Raw genomic sequence first — 23,610 nt, 5'->3', positions numbered from 1 at the left:
CCCTGGGACACTGCGAGGAGCCGCTGCCGCTAAGCGAAGCTGCGTCGCACCGTTTTGCACTGCAGGCATTAGCGTGCCGATGGAGGTCAGTGCACGCCCATGCTCAGTACATTCTAGTAATTTTCTTATAATACAGCAGTGCAGGTAGACGTTGAATGTGCCGAGAATTCCAAATTTCAGCCATTACCTCTCACCGCGGACAATGCAGTGCTCGACGGTTTCCACGTAACGACCGACAGGAGCGGCGTTTTCTTAAAGTTGTCAGTGCTAACAGACAAGCAACAATGCGTGCAGTAACCGCATAAATCAGTGCGGGACGTATGGCGAACGTATCCGTTAGAATAGTGCGGCGAAATTTGGCGTTAATTGGCTGTGGTGGCAGACGACCGCCGCTCGTGCCTTTTGCGAACAGCGCGAGGTCACCTGCAGCGCCTTTCCTGGGCTCGGGACCATATCGGTTGGGTCTTAACCGACGGAAAAACCGTGGCCTGATGATATGAGTTCCGATATCTGTTGCTATGAGCTTATACTACGATTCGAGTGTGGCACAGACCCCACGAAGCCATGAGCAAGCTGTTAACAAAGCACTGTGCAAGCTGGTGGTGGCTCATTAATGGTGTGAACTGGGTTTGCGTAAAATGTGTTGTATCCTGTGGCCCAGCTGAACCGGTCATTGAGTGGAGGTGCTTATTCACCAAAGAAAAGTCACCAAATACCCGTATATTCCTGGTGTGCTCAGTTGTTGTAAAGTTCCACAAAAAAATTCACGGAATCCAGGTGTTGTTAGATCCAGTCTTGCATGTATCGACCTATCTGATGCTGTATATATGGAGTGCATAGGGGCCTGAAGACTGCGTTAATGAGATGCCGAAACTGGTTGTCTAACTAAAATGACTTCTGAAAATATACACCCGTTTAGCGTCATTTGTTTCGTAAATACCTGTCCAGCCGCTGTCCCTTATCCACAGTGGATCAACAGAAAGGGAAATAATTAAGTTCGGCTAATTGGACACCATGTGCAGCAATTCATGGACTTCGTGTTCCCAAACAACGATGTAATTTTTATGGATGACAGTGCACCCTGCCACCAGGACAGTTGTTCGTGATTTGTCTGAAGGATAGCCTGGACAGTTCAAGTAAATGAGTTTGGCACCCAGATCGCCCGACATGAATCCCATCGACCGTTTAAGAGACTTAATCGAGAGGTCAGGCAACACTCTCGCAATTACGGACGACCATAGGGCTAGCATTGCTCAGTATTTCTGACAGGGAACTTCCATCAAGTTGTTGAGTCCACGCCACCTCGAATTGCAGCACGATGTCGGGCAAAAGGTGGTCCTCGCAATCCGAGCTTTTGCATACATTCCTAATTACCTTGTCGTTTACCAAACGACATACCTTAACAACTCCATCCCACTCTCTCTCTCTCTCTCTCTCTCTCTCTCTCTCTCTCTCTCTCTCCCTCTCTCCCTCCCTCCCTCTCTGTCTACTGAACAAGTGCTCGTAGTTCTTAAGGTATATATTTTACAGCCGACGTTTACTAGACAATTTTTTGTTTTCCTCCATACTACATCCTCCCAAAGTATCAAAAGCGAAAACCCTGTAGTGGAAGTTATTTGATTCACAGTGTCGAACGTGAAGTAGTGCTCGTAGCTATTAAGGTATCCATTTTGGAGTCCGCGTGTAGTAGACTTTATGATGTGAATGTACTTTCGTTTTCTTTCTTCGTGACTGGGGTTCATAGAAAACACCCAGCTTTCTCTGCGTTATATGAGTTGCTTATTTTCTAGCTTCTGCTGTAATGGACCCAGTAAGGAACGTTGCAATTTTGCACTCTTTTTTGACAGCACACCACACGTCAGGAATGTTATGTACTGCTACACTGCGTGACGTGTAGACATTTAATTTGGTAACCAGTGAGACTTACAAACAACTTCATACACAACTAGATTATTATTGAGCTGTGTTTTTCTAACTCCTCTTTTGGCTTATTTCTATTTAACACTGTAGACTTAACTTTGGTATTTTCTTCTGGGTTGTCATCAACGGTTATGGCTTTCTTTCATTGTGTATTTGTATAGTTGTGTTGAGCTTTCTTGCTTTACCAAACTTCAGAATGTGTCAACGCATAATTGCGTGTCAGTATGCCAACATCTTTAATATTTTACATTTACGTGTACATGTTACATTATTGTCGTTTTAAATGTTTAGATGTTTATAGTAGAAACAGTGTATCGCTTTGCTAGTTACGTAGTGTCATTACCATTATTATTATTATTATTATTATTATTATACACTTTCCTGGGTAGTATATGGATACTACTAAATAACGTATTCAAGAAATGTATGATCTAAGGAGTGTTCAACTGAAAAGGTACGAAATGCTGTAACAAGTAAACCGGTTGATAATAGCATATGCTGTTGTGAGACTTCTAGGAACGCGGATGTAGTGTCCGGCATGGTTGTGCGCGTGCGTCACCTCTTCCAAAAAAATTCGAAGCTGTGCTCTCGGCAGGCAAAGTCATAGTCTTGTTCGACGTCCTAGGTTCGATACTCATCGAATTCCTCGAGCGCAGAAAAAGCAGGAACTGCGGCTTGTATTCTGAGACACTCCATAGCGTACGCAAACCTATCAAGGGGAAACGGCCTGGACTCCTCACGGAGGGAGTGGTACTGGTCGTCTGTAACGCGCGTCCGTACGTCTCCATGGTAACACCAAGCGTAATGGCCACGTTCAAGTGGGAGCAACTGAGCACCCACCCTACAGCGCGGACATGCAGCCCTTCGACTTCGATGTGTTTGGTCCCCTAAAAAAAAAAAAAAAAAAAAAAAAAAAAAAAAAAAAAAAAAAAAAAAAAAGTCTCGAAGCGAAGCGCTTCAACCCGGATGACGACAGGAGGAGTGGCTCCTGTCGCACCAATGGAAATTCTGGGAACAGGAACTGATTCGGCTTGTGGAATAGTTGTGCTCGAGCCTCTGGTGATTACTTTTGGATAAGGACTTAAAAAATACCCACTCTGTTGTTTCGTACCTGTTCTTATGAACACCCCTCATATATTGGTAACATAGACAGTAATTATACAGTGATAGATATTTTTTTCTGTGTGCGACGAAGCTATTAATTGTTAGGCTACAACTGTCAGCCGAGAATATTTCCATCACTATACTACAGCGCGGCAAATGTACTTTAATGTCAGGTGTAAACATTCTAACCCACTGCATAGAACGTGCTCCATAGTTGAGGAATAGTCACTCTGAATCACATTGCATTTTAAAATATACTGTTTAAAAAAAAGTATGTGGCGAACTGTCTCCCTTTGTTATCCTTGGAATTACGTTTTTCATCCTTGTACAACCGCGCGTCTGATCTTTATTTACGTCAGCATCGATAGAGATTTAAATCTTCAACATATTCCGTCCCCTCTCTTCATTTTGCTGTATTCCATAAACTGATCTAAAGCGAATTTTCCCAGAACAGCACATACTGCTGCCCAAACGGCGATGACCTCGCTATTGATGGTCTGGTAAACCTTAATCTTCCTTTCCCAAAACCTTTCAGACCTAGTGCAGAGTGCGTGCGAGACTATACTTAAGTTTTGGCCTAAGAGTCTCTTTATCAGTACATGTTACCATCTTTTTCTTCGATAATGCCGTAGGTGCCCTTATCTGCCTCCAATAATGCTCTGTTTAAGTGTGTATTATCAAGATAGACATAAATATCCACTGACAGGACTAAAGTCATGCTATAGCATTGTTGAAATAGCACCAAATGAAATGAATTTAAGACACCTGAATTTAGGTTATTGCCACTGAAGGCAGCAGTGAATTCTTTAAGGCTGTCGACGTTAAAATAAATTCAACGTTATTTGGCTGTCGGCATCCACCGTGAGCAGAATAGACGTATACACCAGAGGACTGTGACGTCAGCAATGGCTTCGCGGGACGCGCGAACGGTACACACATGGAAGTGCGTCATTTCAGACCTGATAACATTATGTCACTCATTGGAACAAGTGAATACGTGTGTCTCAGTTTGAAGACTGTAGGTAGAGGGGAGTCTGAGACGATGAACAAGTTGTGCGTGCCGTATTATGCGACGCAACGGGCGCTAGTTCTAAAAGAAACTCTGTGCGAAGCTGCTAGATGTTCCCCGCTTGTCTGGGATTTTTCCTCTTATATATAGGGTTGGATCTCTATATAGCCTTCAAATATCAGAGATGGTAACTGTTTTGGAAGGCCTTTGTTGTATCATTGGCGCACCTTTAAACAGTTACACTATCAAATCGATCCAGAGCTGTGCCCACTGGAAAGAGGATAGTGTTTTGTAAACGTTATGAAGCGTCCACATCCAAATCTACTCGTTATTCAAACGTTCTTTTCGTACGTACTCCAATTCTATCGCATCACTTGCGACCGCTGCAAGAATTCTCTCTGCTGTGTGCGACGCGCGAGACAAATTATGCGACTTGTTGATCGGGAACTATTATTTCTGGTCTCGATTAATGTTTTGCTGTATTACACTATCAGATACGTCTGAAGCAGTGTCACCGACCTCGCATTGATGCGTGACACAGAGCTAAATTTCAGTCTACTACAAGGTCAATAAGCCTTGTTGCTATCTAACTACTCTCAAGAAGATACTAAGAGTCGACCGCTATGCTAGAAAATGCCGCTGGTTGCTCACGGTTTCCGCTGTTAATCTCCATAAAGTGAAACAGGATAAGAGTTTAATCCATTGGGGAAAAGGCCATAAAACCCACTACAATTTCCAGGGAAAACATGGAATTTACTGGTTTCATTTAAATCTCGCCAAGTCCTCTTCGCTCATTGATCGCCACCCGGAGACTGCTGCGGGATCCCTGATCTGATGTGCATACGCCCCTGCCTACACAGCGTGTTCACGCTCACTAAAACGCGACACTCGCCTATAAAAACTGGATAATCACCAAACACAATACCACCCCTGCGCACTAAACTCCTCTTTCGATTCTTGTCGTCTTTCTGCACTTCAAAAGAAGAAATTATGATCACTCGAAGCTGCATACTCCGTCCTAAGTTGATGCACGACTTCGTCTCCTATACCCAAAAAGGCCTCCCGACAGAATCCCCGATTCTACGATATTCAGATCGCTCGACGAAAATATGTTACTTCCAGGCATTTCTGCCAGGCAGACTCCGACGTAGAGTGAATGCAATTTAATTGGGCACTTTCTGCTCCCGCTAATAGCGCTTTGCTGCAAAGAACTACTTCCCGTCCGGGGTTTTCAGGAGAGTATTTCGTATAAGTATCGAACAACACCCACCACCAAGAAAAAATTACCTGTCATTGAGCCAGTCACGTAGCCGTCACGCCAACCTATTTAAGAGGCTAAGGGACAGAGCGGCCCTTCACTTCCAGTCTGGAGAAAGCCTCCTTCCCCTACATACCGGAAGCTGGCTCTGGCGTATGCAGTAGCCGCAGGTCTAGTACAGGCGCACTGCAAGGAAACATGTTAGAGTTCCGTGTCCGTTTAGCACACGCCCAAACTCGGCCAACAAGTGGCAGGTGCGAAGGCCTCGGTCCTATGGCATGACGCTGGTCCTGTCCGCGGCAGGTGTATGACGGTGAGGTGAGGGTGTGTTGGTTTGCAGGGGCTAAGATGTCGGAGGAGGTCGGGCCGCGCGGGCCTGGGCTGCGCTCACTCGACGGCTCGCCGGCGGACGCGTGCTGCGCATGGCTGCCCCAATGAGAGACAACCCGCTCGACGGCGGCCACCGAGCTAAGGTGGCAGACCCCCGGTCAGCAGCGCAGCAGCAGGCGGCCAAGGCGGCCGATCAGGCGGCCAACAACTTCGAGTACGACGATAATGAATGGGACATCGGCATCGGCGACCTTATCATAGACTTGGATGCCGATATAGAGAAGACGAACGAGAAGGGGGCGGCAGGGGCGGCGACGGCGGTGGGGGGCGGCACCGGAACCGGGGGCGGCATGTCCGCTGCGGCGACGGCAGGATCGCAGGCGGCACAGGCTGGCGGCGGAGGAGGCGGTGGCGGCGCGGCCGCGGCCGGCAAGGGCGCCAAGATGGCTGTCGAGCACTCGGCCACGGTCGACAAGGGGCTGAAGATGAAGATTAAGAGGACCAAGCCGGGCACCAAGACGTCGGAGGCCAAGCACGAGATCGTCAAGCCCGGCGAGCAGAACGGCGGAGAGGCCAGCGACGGTACCGGAAGCACCAACGGCGCCGCTACTCCCGGGGGCGGCGCGGGAGGCGGGGGCGGCGGCAGCAGCAAGAAGGCCGCCCAGGGTCAGCAGACCGGCGGTGGCGCCGGCGGAGGCGGCGGGGGTGGCGGCAGCAAGCGCGGCTCCAGCGGCCACCGGCGCGACAAGGCGCGCGACAAGCACGGCGGCGGGGGCGGCGCCGATAAGGGCAGTAAAGCTCAGCAGCAGCAGGCGGCACCTCCCCCGGCGTCGGCGCCCTCGCCCGCGCCGCCCCCGCAGCAGCAGCAGCAACAGCAGCAGCAAGCTGCGCCGCAGCAGCCGGAGCTGAACGGCTCGGTGCGGTCCCCGGCTGGTCCGGCGACCGCTGGCCTTCCGCCCCCGACGCTGGCGCAGCAGCCGCCGCAGCCTCCCCCGCAGCAGCAAGCGCCGCCCCCGCCGCCGTCGCAGCAGCAGCCGTCCCCACAGCCGCCGCCGCAGCAGCAGGCGACGCCGCCCCCGCAGCCGGCGCAGCAGGCGCCCTCGTCCGCGGCGACGCGTGTCGTGTTCCCCGGCCCCGGGCCCGGTCCCCCGCTGCTGGCCGCCGCCCCCGGTCCGCCCCCGCCCTCGTCGCCAGCGCCGGTAATGCTGGCGCCCACCCTCACCCCCGTGAAGAGCGGCTCGCCGCCCGTCCACGACGGTATCGACGACTGCTCGTCACCGCCTCCGGCCAAGAAGCTCAAGACTGAGCCCAAGGTAAGCGACTGTTGCATGTCTTGCCTCCGCGAGAGGCGCTCGCAAATAGCAGTCGACCGTGTTAAGTTGGCTCGCTAATGTCGGCCAGCTTTAGTGGTTATGCAACCTGAAGTAGTTAATTAAGTAGGCTACGTTATCTAGATTTTAACAAATATTCTCTGTATCATCACCATCGTGTTTCCTGCTATGTTAGCAGGAGGTCCTTTGAGTGTCCATTATTGGCAGTCCCATACTTCCTTCTTAATGCGTTTGTACCTATTTGCTGCCATCCGGCATATCGTCCACGATTTCAAATCTCTTCCTCCTTTGCCTCGCTGCTTCCTTCCTGACATCCTTCTAAGGCTAACTTACACATCCTATTCCTTAATGTAAGTACTATGAAATTCTTTTTCCTTCTTTTCCGTACACTCTGTAGTGCTGTTCTTCCTCCCTCCCCCTCTCCACCCCCTTTTATCTCTATCTCTCTATCTCTCTCTCTCTCTCTCTCTCTCTCTCTCTCTCTCTCTCTCTCTCTCTCTCTCTCTCTCTCTCTCTCGCCTCCCCCCCCCCCCCCCCCCAGAACCTCTTCAGCTTTCACCTCAGCCGTCCAATTTTTTTCTTTTTTTTCTTTTTTTTTTTTTTTTTTTTTTTTTTTTTTTTTTTTTTTTTTTTTTTCCAATTTGTCGCCATGTCTACGTCTTACAAGCCTCCAAATGTTTCAAGATCTTTCTTCATTATTCGTGGTGTATTGCAACGATAATTTCCTCATATATTTATGTGCAACAGAGCACATGTGTGTGTGGTGTGTGTGTGTGTGTGTGTGTGTGTGTGTGTGTGTGTTTTCTTTGCGTAGTGAAGCATCTTCTTTTCTCAGATTGAACTCTTGTTACCTCCTGCTGTATTCTAGTTCGTGAAAGGAGCTTAAAGATATGTCGCTCACTTCGTTTTGCAATGTAACATTCGGCAATGTAGAGCCACTTAATGTGAAATGCGTAGGCTGCTACTGGCAGTTCATTACATGGTCCCTCCATCTCCTCACAGTCTTTACTTCGCAGAGCTATTGAAATTGCACTGGGGCGGAAGTCCTTAGCCTTCCCATTTACCCCGTGCAACACCTCCTCTTTCTCATAACTAACTGTGAACTGTCATACCATATAACTCAGAAGCCGTCTAACGCCGTTAAAAGATTGCCCTTCGTATCCTTGTCGCCAGCACTACTTCGTTATTTTCAAAGGTTCCGTAACAATGAGTAGTTCACAGGTTAGGTAATTCATACTGTTTTGTGGCACATGTAGTTACATATCTGTATACGAGTTATTCATAAGAGTACAGTGAGCCGTCGGTGCTTTCAGGTGCTCTCGAACTGTACCCAGATATGAATCCGGACGGTGTGATGTAACATGCTTGGCTGGGAACGCCCGTTACTCAACTCTTTTCCTGGCAAACATTTTTCTTGATTTGACAGCTCAGGAAATTACAGATTCGGTCAAAACAAGTTAGTGAAGAGGTAAAATGTGCAACACAATCCGTTAAATCCTCTAAATAAGGAGAGTAAAATCACTCCAAATCACAGACGATTTTCCATAATCACTGTTCTGGTGCGAGTACCGTTAATCCTGTAGTAATTTACTGATCACACTAAATTGAATGAGATATTTTCTTTAAAGTGTGGTTCAAAATTGCGACGGTTGCAGAATTCAGGCCTTTAGTCATTTCGAAGTAACATTCGTTTGCTGTTTGTCCATCAAAATTCCGCGATTGCAATTGTTTCCGTCCTAATCTGTCGCATGTGTTGTACTGGAAGCATGCAACTTAGCCGAGTACTCTTAAATACACACGTCATATTTATGATTAAAACTTCCACTAAACACCATTGGACGTCACTAGGTTAAAAATCACGTTTAATGGAAAAACAATGTTACACTCCAGTACAGGTGTACACTAGGCTAAAAATCGTGTGCTGTGGTAGAACAGTCATACCCGAGGTGTAAGCTTGACTGAACGAGTGTTTAACGCTCTCTTCCGGAAATTAATGTTTTCATTGGTGAAATGACTTTCTTGTTTTCAAAATAATTTATCTTCTGGCACAATCACTGCAATTGCATTGTGGTTTCCTCAATGGCCAGAGAGACCCACGACATTTCTCTTACGATGCCAGAATTCCAACATCAGCGGAAATTGGGCATTGAAATAAATTCAGTGGCGACAAATGAAAGTTTGTGCCGGCAGGGTCTCGCGCCCGGAGTTCCCGCTTTATACGATCTGTCGCCTTAATCGCTTTGGCTGTCCGAGCACGCTTCCCCTCCAAACCACATTTCCAGTTTTTCACGCACTACACAGAGGTCGGACCAAGAGTGAATCTGCAGTGATTTGTTATTAATTGCCTGCAGGGTGCATATAATTTTTTCTTGTCATTTTAAAATGGCATTTCTCTGCCGGAAAATAATTGCGTTTCAGCAATCACGGGCGTCACCAGTACGACAGAAATGTCGTTGAATATTTATTGAGGCTGCTTTTTTGCAAGATCAATAAATTGTATGAAATTTAAATTACTCTAATGATACTCCACCATAGCTGATTTTTAGAATACATATATATTTTTTGTTTATTGCTACCAGTTTTGAGCAGAGCTGATTTTCAAGCTTCAGCCTAAAAGATCGTAAATGCTTTGCTCGAAACCAGCGACACGAAATCAAAAATGTATCGTTCTTTCCGAAATGACTTCACTCTTTGATAGCAACTATTTTAGTAACACAAAATGCGCGGTGCAGCATTATGGGAAACTGTTTTCCCGTAGCTTCTTCCAGCAATATGGTACGTAGATTTAATGAAAAAATCAGCTGCTTCCATTTCCGGTCTGAATGTAGTGCTTGATAGGTAACAACGTCAGCATAATCTGGCCTACCCTGTTGGATTAATTAACCCCTTACGTACCAATCATTGTCCACTAAAGTCGCTGATCTTCGCGACGGTGCTCATTGTGTGTAATATGACGGCGTTAGTGCAACATTGCTGGTGTGATTTAAAGGAAATAACGCATTATGTAATTCTCAAAATATCTAACGCGCTGCGCCTGGTGTAAGACATTGTAAATTTCAGTGTCGCGCCAGCATGAGTCACTATTTAGTTAAGTCTACAGATGAACTACGAGCAACCTGTGCTACCCGCAAGCTCAGCGCAGCTGCGAGTCATCTGAGACCACTAATTGGAGCGAGGAACTGACAGTGCATCTCCTCCCCTACTCGCTTTAAACTGTTTCCGCTTCCTCTGTGATTTTTGTTTTCTCCTCTTTTTTTGTAAATCGGATTCCGGTTGCGGGTGCGTAATTGAGGCCAAGACGACACGCTGGGTGGGGACCTTAATTGTTTAGTGGGGAGGGGAGAGGGGGAGAGGGGGGGTGGGGGTGGAGTGAGACGAGTGGTACCCGCAGTCGACCGGCGAGCCGATTAGCTGCGTCGGCCTTCGGCCCGCGGGTCGATACGTGCCCAACAGCGTCGTGTGGGCTTGCTGCCCGCCGTGAATCGCGTTGCGTCCGGCTCTCAATCACAAAAACAAGAGACATCTCATACGAAGTTAGTAATGACAAAATACAACACCTGTATCACTTATGTTGATGCTTACCCGGGACAGAGCCGCGAACGTCACATCTGACGGCGTCCATTGTTGTTCATATACGCGAATGTGGGCGTCAGCGTTGCCTGTCTTGTGCGTTTAGTGCCATATATCTTACTAACAAGGGAACCTCCCCATCGCACCCCCCCTCAGATTTAGTTATAATTTGGCACAGTGGATAGGCTTTGAAAAACTGAACACAGATCAATCGAGAAAACAGCTAGAAGTTGTGTGGAACTATGAAAAAAATAAGCAAAATATACAAACTGAGTAGTCCATGCGCAAGATAGGCAACATCAAGGATAGTGTGAACTCAGGAGCGCCGTGGTTAGCGTGAGCAGCTGCGGAACGAGAGGGCCTTGGTTCAAATCTTCCCTCGAGTGAAAAGTTTACTTTCTTTATTTTCGCAAAGTTATGGTCTGTCCGTTCGTTCATTGACGTCTCTGTTCACTGTAATAAGTTTAGTGTTTGTGTTTTGCGACCGCACCGCAAAACCGTGCGATTAATAGACGAAAGGACGTGCCTCTCCAATGTGAACCTAAAACAGTTCATAGCAAGGTCATAGGTCAACCGACTCCTCCACAGGAAAACACGTCTGATATGTTCTATACGACACTGGTGACGGCATGTGCGTCACATGACAGGAATATGTTGTCTAGGTGTAGCATCCCCATACTACGGCGCAGTTACCTCGCATCGGACGGACAAATAATTGTCTGAAAATAAAAAAAAATTAAACTTTTCACTCGAGTGAAGACTTGAACCAAAGACCTCTCGTTCCGCAGCTGCTCATGCTAACCACGGGACCACGTCGCTCTTGAGCGCACACTCCCCTTGTTGTTTTGTTTATTTTTTTCATGGTTCCCTACAACTTCTTCCTGTTTTCTCGATTAATATGTGTTCAGTTTTTCAAGGCCTATCCACTGTGCCAACTTCTAACTAAATCTGAGGGGGGTGCGATGGGGAGGTTCCCTTGTTAGGAATTTGCATCGGCCCTCGTTCAGAAACCAGTTAATCGCTGACGCCGCTCAACAAGTGTGCAAATAGAAAAACGTCGTAATTTCATTAGCAACGTCGCTCGAAACAGGTAGCGACATAAATAAACGTTATTTAAAATGTAAAATGATCAGTTGCCAAATTTACTTGTTGGAAATATGAGTTAGTACAGTCAAAGCATATTTTCATGAGGTCGAAGCCATTATGTAAAAAAGCGGTGAGTAGTTGTCTGTGCATTCTATATGATAAACTATTAAATTAGAGTAGTAAATTATACCTTGTAATGATAATTTATGATGTTTAGCTAAAACTCTCGTGTGTGAAATCTACATATTATTACGGTTTATACTCAGTTTTACGACATATTTCTAAAGTGATAGTAGTAACATGGAGCCAAAGAGGCTGAAATTATTTAAGAATTTATTCTTCGCTGGCAAATATGTTACTCGTCCGGTAACTCGCAAACGGAGTATTGCCCCAGGTACAATTATGTCATTGTGTTTAGGATGTGTGCGAGGGTGCACGCTCTTGTACCAGTAATTCATTATTGTTTGTTCGCTTGTGTAACCATGTGATCATTGAGACTTACTTGAGAGGTATTGTATTGTTTGCAATGCAGTTAATTAGATACTCTGCTCGCGCCATATTCAGTGTGAAAGCACTGTGTAATGCTTAGCTAGATTACTGATACGTTAACTTTATGTTTCTTCTTGAAGTTGTGCTCCACAGCCTCAATAAAAGAAAATATTGTATGTACCACCCAAAATCTGCTACAAAATTTTATATTGTTGCGTGTACGGAAACTTGCTGAAAAGTAATGCATCCTAATTTTTTATGCGAAAACTCCTAAATCTTTTTAAATGAAACAAACGTTATTATCTTTCTGCTTCTTTACCCTCTCTGTTTACATACTGCAGCCCTATGCCGCTAGAGAGCTTCGAACTGTAGGTGTGTAACCTGGCGGTGTGTAACGTAACTACGTCGGTGCGTGAGAAACAGCGTGCTGTAATCGAGTTCGTCCACCCATGGAGCACCTTCTTCTTCAGTACGACATTGCCAGACCACGCATGAACGCTACGACAAACGCAACAATCCGACGCCTTGGGTTCGCCGTCACCGATCATCCGCCATACAGTCCCGACTTGGCCCCATCCGTTTTTGATCTGTTTTCAAAACTTGAAGAATACCTTCGAGGGCTTCACTCTGATAGTGACAAAGCGGTGCAAGCAGAGGTGAGGTTGTGGCTCCGTCAGCAAACATCCTACAGTGACTGTATAAAAAAAGTCATCTCTCATTAGGAGAAATGTGTTTGTCGCCAGGGTGACTATCTTGAGAAATAAACACGTAGACAACGACGAATAGAGATGTAGAATGTAAATAAAGTTAGTTTTATTTGAAAAGCAGTAACAGTTTTCACATAAAAAATTCGGAGGCATTGCTTTTAAGCGCGCCCTCGGAGTTAAGACTGTTTCATCATCTGGCACGCTGGCTTAAAGTGGCATGTACTGCGTGCCCATTATTATGTATTAGATTGCTGGATGATGTAGCGTCACTTACCAGACCTACCCACTTCTTTCGACAACTTTAACTACATACTTAACATCACTCGCAGCAGTGAACACTTGGTTCATACAGATTTAAAAGCTTTAAAGACTGCCAGATGATGAGGAAACAAAGATAATTTATATGATTTCTTTTTATTAATGAGGTGTAATAGCTTCCGGCATACACTAACAAACTGGAGCGCAGTATCAAGCAAGCTCACCCTGGAAGTGATGGAGGATTGCACGCTCGCGCACAAGCTTGTACTTGCAAGCCAGGCGACTCGCAGAGCACACACAGGTATATATAGCGTTATGTATCTCGTCTCGTGACCGCCCTTTATGTTCATCTGAAGCATATACACAGCATTGCGACGTCTTACCGTCCAGTCGCGCCGACCCAGCCGAATGAATAGTTTCTTGTCCAGTGTCGTAACTCTTGTTTCTCTGTGTGCAGCGGCAGATGCTTCAGTCGACACATCGTGTAAAACTCTTGAAAGATCCACGTGCATTGCTGCAGAGCTCGTGGCGTCCACTTATGGATGCGATGGAAGTCCCACCTTGTGGTCCGTGACTGCTGGAACGACTTGGTTTGTCACGTTGCAAGTATCCACCAGCTGGGGATATAATGCAGCGGCAGTACTTTACGTGTAAAGCGTACTCTGATTAAAATGACCTTCCTTCCACAGCGGAGTGTGCGCGTTCTGAACCTTCCTGCTGGACTACTACTGTGAGCGGGACGGGGACTCCAATCTAGAGCCTCGCTTCAGGTTCTCCAGATGCAGAGCGCTACCTGTTGAAAGAAAGGGATTTATGGATGGTTCTCAGTTGTTTCCTAGTAGTATTTCAACACGTTGCGCTGCTGGATAACAGAAATCCGAGAACCTTACTTTTTGGTAGACGATGCCACTCCTGTTTTGTCGCATGGTCTTTGTTTCAGACGGGCAACTAAGTACGAGCTATTCCGAAAGGCTTTGCACACTTACTGTTATTGCATAGAATTCATGTACGAAAGGGACGCCGGACGGGAACGCGAGAACCTATAATGCAAAACGCAGGGTGCATAGCACGTTTATGTTTAGCAATGGGTAACTTGCTTGTCGATTTGTTCACTCTTATATTCCGTGCAAAAGTATACCCGGACTGCCTCTTCACCGTATACATTTGTACTATATTTTACAATTTACCCACGACTTTTGTTTTTTTACTTGATGCCACAGTAAGAACGTTGCCATCATCGCTGCGATTAATAACGTTATAATACCTGAAGATGATTGCTGTTGCATTTTTTTTTAACCTTTAGCGATTTTAGTTAGAGGGGCATCAAGCCGCGGTCTAAGGCATGTTTGTGTCTAGTGTTTCGACTCCTAAAACTGGGCACATCCTCAGAGGCTATTAAGACGCAGTCAGTATTTCCGAACTTAACTAGCTCAACAAGCCAAACTGTTTCTGCGAGGGCTGTTGATAAAATATCGATATATTAGATATTTTTAACAAAAAATGTCACTAATTTATGTGGTATTTCCTCCTCTGGTATATCGAAATCAAAATTGCAATATGGAGTGTTGATAGTTTTATTTTATATTTTATTCACACTTCGTACGTTTGAAATTGTAATAGAACGTAACTTTACTTTCACTGTGTTGCCGTGGTGACAGGTTATGCCTGAAATTTAGTATTCTCGGTTCACTCTTGACATGGTCGATCTTGGAATATTGAATTCCCTAATGATTTCCGAAACGAAGTGTTCCGTGCATCTTGTTCCAGCTACCATTCCGCCGTCTATGTCTGTTAATTCGCATAGTGCGGCAGTAATCGTGAACTTTTTCACATGAATCACGTGAGTGCGAATGCCAGCTTCGCCACTGCACTGCCGTTTAATACCTTGTGTACGCGATACTGCCGCCATCTGTATAGTTATGTGCTTATAGCTAGACGACGACTTTTATCACTTCAATGTATATGGCAATGACCTTCTCTTCCCTCTCTCTGTCCATCTCCCCCCACCCTCCAGTGTCTATCCACCTCCTCCTCCTCCTCCCGCCCCCTCTCCTACCTCCTTCTTCCCATCTCCATTTGCCTCTCTCTGACATAGAATCTTGTTTGTTGTTATTGCCTACGAAACCTTGATTGTGAATTGAAGTCGGTTAACATGAACGGGTAGTAAACTGGTTGAGACCATTGCTATACGGGATACGAGAGACCTCTCCTGCTATTCGTGAGGATAGCAGCTTCAATGACGGTATTTCACACGATTTTAATTTACGAACTAGGTGGGTTACAAAGTGTCAGACGATTCAGATTCCGTAGTAGTATTGTACTCACAAACCGCGGAACTACACATATGAACGCTTGTTCGAAAATGTTTGCAGCAACGGATTGTATGCGTTCACATCCAATTATACAGTTTAGCCGCGTTCAAATCGCAAGGCTAATCAGTTTCGACTCAACAATTGAGTCGACGGAACGGTAGATTGTGTTGACAGGCCTTGGATTTGCATCAGCGGGATCTCCTGCCACGGTTAGCTGGCGCAGGCCTGGTGGTATCGAGCACGAACGGCGCAGAGGCGCGCAGCGCAGCGGGCTGCGGTGCAGTTTGGATGCAAATCCGGCCGGGTGCGGGTCGGCGCCAGATTGCAGCAGTCTGTATGCCGGCCACGCAGCGCCGCGCCGCGCCGGGGATTCCGCGTAATCTGCTTTGCGGCGCTGATTGAGTTAGCTGGCCGCGCGGCGCGCTGCCCTCAAGTCGCCGAGCTCCCTCTGCCCTGCTCGTAACCGCGACTTGGAAATACAATTCCCTGATCTCACTGTAGGCGCAACCTTCTTTGCTGCCCTGCACGGTGCAGCACTCACTCGAAGAAGCCCATTAGCAACTCAGATGACGCTCGGTGGACTGGTAGCAGTCAGCGATCGACGACCGTCGGTGTGTCCCTGTCCGCTCCACTTGCTAAAAAGTGGGTATTTGCCAGGGCACGGAAGTGTACGGGGGTATCCGAGAAGCTATGAATAATGCACCGGAGTAGAAAGAAAGTACACTACTAAAAGTTAACACGCCCTTTTAGAGATTTCCAACTCACTCATGTTTTCAGAATGAGATTTTCACTCTGCAGTGGAATGTGCGCTGATATAAAACTCCCTGGCAGATTGAAACTGTGTGCCAGGCCGAGACTCGAACTCGGAACCTTCGCCTTTCGCGGGCAAGTGCTCTACCTACTGAGCTACCCAAGCACGACTCACGCCCCGTCCTCACAGCTTTACGTCTGCCAGTACATCGTCTCCTACCTTCCAAACTTAAAGAACCTCTCCTGCGAGTCGTGAGTCGTGCTTGGGTAGCTCAGTTGGTAGAGCACTTTCCCGCGAAAGTCAAAGGTCCCGAGTTCGAGTCTCGGCCCGGCAACAGTTCGTGTTGACGTGTGTGGGCAGTCCCTCTCATCTGTGCACTGGTAGCTGTACGATCTCCGATGGTGTCCGTGCAATACGAGGATGCTAGCGGGCGTCTGTTCCGCGCGGACATCCAGAACCTCGTCTACGGGCGTGAGAACGTTGTGACCACTGATGGCAGCATCGTTGTTCAAATGACGTAGCACATTCCACTTGTGTGGAAATTCGCCGAGAGGACCGCCCCGCCGCCCAGAAGGCTCCAATTTGACCGCTTTCAAACCCAATCACTCTGTTGTGGGAAGCACGAGTGCAACTCCGTGTACGTCTACTGTCCCCCAGGTGGCATATGACGTCATCGGGTGAAAGTCGACGTCGTCTTTCCAGGTGTACTATTTTTTTTCTGACAGTGTATTAAACTTCATTCTGTAAAGTGTTCTCAGGTTTGCAGGCGAGACAAATGGATCTGCTCAGCATTTGGATTTGCAGCTCCTTGAGCTTACCGTGTTTGCCGTTAAAACTGTAGGATGTAAGGTCCGCCAGTTACGCAAAAAGCCGGCCGGTGTGGCAGAGCGGTTCTAGGCGCTACAGTCTGGAACCGCGCGACCGCTACGGTCGCAGGTTCGAATCCTGTCTCGGGCATGGATGTGTGTGATGTCCTTAGGTTAGTTAGGCTTAAGTAGTTCTAAGTTCTAGGGGACTGATGGCCTCTGCAGTTAAGTCCCATAGTGCTCAGAGCCATTTGAGTTACGCAAAACAACGTTTTTTCAAAGTTCCCAAACATGTTTCAGCACTACAGTACCATCATCAGTGGGCTTCCGTTTGGTTTAATCTGTAATGTGAACATTTTTACTAAATGATTACAAAATTATGTGGATATTTAGTTCAAACAATAATTCGTTTCTTTTTCTTAATAACTTTACACTTGGTGTGCATGATTTCCTTTGACCACTCGTGCTTTATTTATTGCAGTTAGCTTGTCATCTGCAACCAAACGATGTTGATCAGAAAGTTTTGTTGCGAAGTTAACTTATCATCTAAATGTAATTTAGTTTATCACGATATTTCGCGCCTATATTCGTTTTTCCTTACGTTTTCGTGTGGCGAGCCCCTTTCTTTTCAGCATCATGGTGAGGTGTTGTGAAGCACACGTAAATATAACACGTATTTTCACAAATAAGGTCGTGAAAGCACTTTACACTTCACCAAAACAGAGTGTAATTGTGGCTGGGACACACAACAACCACAATTACACCGAAGTAGCTCAGCAGATAGTTAAAGAAAGGGAAACCAACGTTTATGGCATTTGTAGATTTAAAGAAAGCTTTTGTCAGTATTGGCTGGGCCACACACATTGTTTAAAATTTTGAAGGCTGCAAGGTTAAAATATAGGGAATGAAAGTCTGTATACAGTTTGTACAGAAACCAGACTGCGGTTATGAAAGTCGGAAGACACGAAAGGGAAGCAGTAGTTGAGAAGCGAGTGAAACAGCGTTGTAACCAGTCTCAGATGTTATGCAATCTGTACATGGAACAAACCGCAAAGGAAACAGGAGAAAATTTGGAAAAGGAATGAACGTTCAGGCAGTAGAAATAAAAACTTCTAGGTTTGCTGATGATACTGTATGAATAAAATGGATGTTTTGAAAAAGGGTTTTTTTAAAGATGAGCGTGAACAAAAGTAAGACGAGTAATGGAATGCAGTCAGTTAATATCAGGTAATGCTGAGGGTATTAGATTAGGAAACGAGATACTGAGAGTAGTGTGACTTTTGCTGTTTGGCCAGCGAAATAACGGATGATGGCCGACGTAGAGAGGACGTAAAATGCAGACTGGCAACAGCAAGTGTAAGTATAATTGCGAAAGTTTCCGCTATCAGAGTAAGTTAACATGTAAGTTTACTGGGTATTTCACGACGTCATGTTGTTATTAACCTTCATTGATGGGATCATTGTTTTCGCCGCAGTTGCTGTGGCTGTGGTTTCATCGATGACAGTAAATTAAACCGTAAGTTTAAGTTCTATAATGATAGAAGCCGAAGAAATTTTTTATAATTTGTGCCATAGCTGGGACTTGAACCCGAGTTTCCTGGTCACTAGGCAGATGCGCTAACCATTACAGCACCGTAGCGGTATAGCTAACTTCACTAGTCCAATGCTCTACCTAACACAAACTTCAATTCGCGCCTGCACCCCATTTTCCTCTTCTTAAATCGTCGGTATTGCCGGAGCCTCTCCAGCATTGGAATAGCACCCCAGCTTTGTACGTAATGGGGAAATCCTGCCTATGCCTCAGGTGTAGTGAGCTATTGATCAGATGGAATTACATTTTCCTTAAGACATATGAGTCTCAGCTTTATCTTTAATAATCATAGAAGCCGAAAAAATGAAATAAAATTCTATCATTATCGAAAATAAATGTAAGAGTAAGGAAGTCTTTTCAGAACATATTGGTCTGGAGTGTAGGCTCGTACGGAAGTGAACTGCAGATGATAAGCAGTTGAGACAAGGAAAGAATGGAAGCCAATGGAATGTGGAGATGCAGAAGAACGCTGAAAATTGATGGGTAGACTGCGTTTCTAACGAGGTTGTTGTTGTTGTGGTTGTTGTCCTCAGTCCAGAGACTGGTTTGATGCAGCTCTCCATGCTACTCTTTGATGTGCAACTTAATCTCCGACTAACTACTGCAACCTACATCCTTCTGAATCTGCTTAGTGTATTCATCCCTTGGTCTCACTCTACGATTTTTACCCTGTGCACGCTTCCCTCCAATACTAAGTTGGTGATCTCTTGATGTCTCAGAACGTGTCCTACCAACCGATCCCTTCTTCTAGTCATATTGTGCCACAAATTCATCTTCTCCCCAATTATATTTAGTACCTCCTCATTTGTTACGTGATTGACCATGTAATCTTCTGCAACGAGGAGGTACTGAATCGAACTGGAGCTCAACTTGACAAAAGAAAGAATCATCAACTGGTAGGATACATTCTGAGGATTTAGTTTTGTACTACTCGTAGAAGGAAATGTGGGGGAGGGGACAAAATTTGTACAGGCAGAGCAAGGGATGGATACTGTAAGCAGGTTAAGATAGATCGAGGTTGCAGTAGTAGTACAGAGATGCATGAAACCCGTCTTCGGACTGAACACCGCAACTGCAGTAGCAGGGCTGAGGCTGTCGCTTAATGTGCAGTCCCCCCTTTTGGCACCGTCCCAGTTGCCAGACCCGCATCGCACAGGCTCATTAGCGTTGTAACAAACACCTGCGACCCGCACCTTGCTTCACAACACACCCGCTGCTCTCTAGGGATCACCGCTCTGCTAGGCAGCTCAGCCGTTACACTCCGGGCTTCCGGCTAAGCAATCGCCGTCTACGGCAGCCCAGCTACACGTTTCGGAGTCTCAGACGGTTATTTCTGGGTACAAGACGACTTTGGCGGATGCCCTCCTCATCAGAGGTGGCACCAGCAATCCGACACCGCAATGGAAGATAAAGACGGTCCTTTGAGATCTTACACTACGGTAGATAACAAAGGGGCAGAATCTGACGTCCTCTAAGTGAAATTTCGCAACGCAGTAAAGCGTGAATGGTGAAGAGGAAGAGGGAAGTAAGGGTCAGGAGACTGGTGAAGAGTGGGTTGTGTCCTTGTCGTAGGAAGCACCCCCGCATTCGCCTCAAGGATTCAGGAAAATCGCGGAAAACGTAAATTTCTATGGAACGAACGAATTTTGAATGTATGTTCCGAACGTATAGTCACCACTCAAATAAAGGACCGAAAGATGGGAAGATGGAGTCATCGAGGATCTCCTGGAAGTGGGCTATATAAATTTGAGAGCTGTAGTAACGGACCGAGCTGAAAGTTGGAAAATTGTTAAAAGAGACTAAGGCTCACTATGTGCTGTAGGGCCACAACGGAAGACGACGTCACAGCTTGTGAAGAATACCACATTTCCTGCCATAGAATTTGTCGCAGTTGGACGTATATGGTTGTTAGCCACAAGTGACAAAACTTCTTCGCTTGCTCGCAATGTGGAATGACATGAGCTCGTAGCGCGCCATCGCCGCCAAGGTACTGCGAGCGCAAGGGGAGACGTGTAGACGGCGCGTACAGGGCCAGATGGGGGGAGCCGCTTTGTGCAGGGCGCCGCCGCATATCGCGAGGGGAGCCGGCGCGGCGACACAACACTGGATAATTAACAACCCTCGAGCACGCCACCGCCGTAATTAAACTCGACTCAGCTCGCCGGATCGCGTCGGCCGATTGGATTCTGCGGTTATCGACCTCCTAACTTGGTAATTAACGGCTGTATTGTAGCGACAGTTTGGCTGCCCCCGGAAAGTTTCTTCCCCTTTTGGCACTAACATGTCAGTGTGTACGCACTGGCTTTCTCTCCCCGGTTCCTGGTAGCGGTTGCCCTGCGGAATGCACGCACGTGTTGTTTTCCCTGGGTTGATGGAAGTAGGCGGCTCCGAAAGGTAGCATCGTTATCGCCTGCGGCTATACGGTTGAGATAACGTTCTTCAACTATCCAGAACCACACTGGACCGCGACCGTTTCTTAAATCAGACTCGCGCGTTTTACAACTGTTACCAGCCACAATTTGTTGATATCTTGATTAAATTTATACATCTTAAGAGATTATAATCGAAGTTGTCAGGCAGTCGCATCCGTATAAACAAATAAGGTTATAGTTTCGATGTTACATTATTTTAGTTTCAGCGTTGCTATGCCCATAGGTCTTGGACATCATCTTATCGTATACCGGCCTTGTTTCAATACTGATATGAGTATCAAAGATTATTGCCAAATGTCCTTGTGATTCGACACCAGTGGTGTTTGGCCAGCGACGATGTGAACGGTTTATAGCACCTAACTGCTGAACCACTGTAAGGCGATCAGTTTTATACGTATAAAGGGCATGTTGTATGATTGAAGATTTAAGCAAGATGTCAACAACTTATGTCTGCTAGCGTCTATGATGAAAACGTATTTACTGATATTCCTTCATTGCCAGACACGCCTCTCCGTAAGACCGTTCGTAAATCATAAGAAGGCGCCAACGTTTGTAGACAGATCTAAAATAAAACGAATTGAATGCAAAATATTTTACTGAAAATGGCTAATGTTGTGTAAGACTTTGGAAATACAAAACTGCGAATGTTTATTTCGTCCGATATTGACGAGAGGAGAAAGAATGAAGTTCCAACTTCGGTTCCTTTTTTGCTCCTTACGCTTCAAATATCATTTTGTGTTCTTGCCGTGTTACCCATTTCTTTCTTAAAGGGTTTCCTTTTGTTTTCAGCCGTTAGAATTTTATTTAGCGCAAACAGTTTCGGCATTAAGCAATTTCAAGCATCTACAAAACATAATACAACGTAAGGAGAACAATTTAAGTGGGATTGACAGTAGGTACAAACTATTTCATTGTTTTCGACACACTTTTAGCTGTGTGATACATAAAATCCACTCGAAACCACAGCACATAAAATGTAATATTGACTAGTATCGCTGACTGGTTGTTCTCTGAAGTGCAGTTGTGGGCATTACGTCGTTATCTCTGCCTAACACAAACCTTCAGGGAAAAATCTTGTAGGTACGGCATATGTATGTCAGAAACCTACAAAATTGGTTGTACCTACTGTTACTCCCACTGTAAATTGTTGTCATTACGTTGTCTTATGTTTTGTAAATGCATGAAAATGACTTAATTGCAATCGGGAAATAAAATTCTAACAGCTGAAAGCGAGATGAAATCTTTTAAAAAAATTATAGAAGCTGTGGACCCACATCACAGGAAAATAACTGACCATCTCATTCCGTCACACAGCCGATATGTCGTTCTGCGTATGTTTTCTCCTCCTCCTCCTCCTATTATTTTACGCTATTTATTGATCGTTACGTTCCCCACTTTTTGCTTGGCCTTCGAACGTTTCTCTTCCGTTCTGGCTTAAATTGGCTTTACCCATCGAAAAGTTTTTGCAACGAGCCGTTTCTCTGGACCTCCCAGATTTAATTTATGTACTGGAAAGAAGGTACATACAATGTTTTATTGCTGAGGGCTATTACTGTCTAGCTCTAGCACAGCGTGGTGGTGTTCCTTTTAGTGATATGCGTTTGTTTCTTAATTTTTTGATCTTCGTACGGAGAATTTCTGATGCCAATGTTCCCTGTCTTCAGCTTCTTTCTTCAGTCTGTTGCATCTCTTTCCATCTTTCGTGTCATCCAGAAGTTGAATTCTTCTTCATCTTCGTCCTACCTTTCCTTTAATTTTCCCTTCAAAGACTTCGTGTTGAGCCCTCCTTGTCGAAGTTTGTGCCAGACTCAGTTGGCCTTCCTCTGAAGAATTGCATTCAGAATGTCTCTCTTCTCTCCTACTCTTCTCAGTACATCGTTATTCATCACCCGATGGTCCACTTGATCATTTCCATTCTCCTCCAGCACCACATTTCAAAACTTTTAAGGATTTTTTTCTCGTGGTCCACGTCTCTGCTCCGTGCAGTGTAACGCTACAGATGGAGCACTCCACCAATTTTCCTCCTCAGATCTTCATGGTCAGCAGGTTCCTCTTTTTATTGAATGCGGTTTTGGCCATAGCGATTCTTGCTCGAATTTCACTGAAGCATTGGGCATCTTTTGTCACCAAATTTCTAAAGCACTTGAACTGTTTCACTTGCTCCAGTTCTCGACTGTCGATGGTCATCCTCAAAGTTTTCTCCCTTTTTGATATTCGCATCACTTTTGATTTTTCGTTGTTGATTTCCATGCCGTTATTTCCTTCCAGTTTCCACCAACTGGATCATTATGTGTTGTCTTCGATTTTTAGCAAGCACTACCAGGTCATCTGCATACTTGATGGTATTGATGAGGCGTCCTCCTATCCTTTCAAAGTTTCTCTCGACAGCCATTCCCCATACAGGTTGAAGAGACTCAGCGATAGACAACATCCTTGTTTGACGCCTCTTCACGTCTCCATGCTGCTTGTTTCTTCATAGTTCAACCGCACCATTACTCTTTGTCCCAGGTGCAAGTTGAGAATTAGTCTCCGGTCTCTCCAGTTTATTCCTATATCCTTAAGGACGTTCATCAATTTTATCCCATGAGGCTGGTGTATCTGGTTCCTTTTCCCGTCCTAAATCCAAACTGGTCCTCTCCTATTACTTCTTCAATTT

At 45.9% G+C, this 23,610-nt stretch overlaps 1 protein-coding gene across 6 annotated transcripts in view; it reads left to right on the top strand.

Moving 5' to 3' along the window:
* The window catches only part of LOC126268051 (zinc finger protein 608), a 277,172-nt gene that overhangs the window by 164,214 nt on the left and 89,348 nt on the right, over positions 1 to 23,610 (top strand). For all 6 annotated transcript variants that reach the window (XM_049973483.1, XM_049973482.1, XM_049973481.1 and 3 more), the window contains one exon: positions 5,632 to 6,934. In XM_049973483.1, coding sequence (XP_049829440.1) covers positions 5,714 to 6,934 — 1,221 coding nt within the window. In that variant the 5' untranslated portion in view covers positions 5,632 to 5,713. The remainder of the gene's footprint in view (positions 1 to 5,631; positions 6,935 to 23,610) is intronic.

This window comes from Schistocerca gregaria, chromosome 4 (assembly GCF_023897955.1).
Source record: "Schistocerca gregaria isolate iqSchGreg1 chromosome 4, iqSchGreg1.2, whole genome shotgun sequence".
In the NCBI taxonomy this organism is placed as follows: domain Eukaryota; kingdom Metazoa; phylum Arthropoda; class Insecta; order Orthoptera; family Acrididae; genus Schistocerca; species Schistocerca gregaria.
The sequence above is the reverse complement of the archived record's forward strand: the minus strand, read 5'-3'. Positions and strand labels throughout refer to the sequence as shown.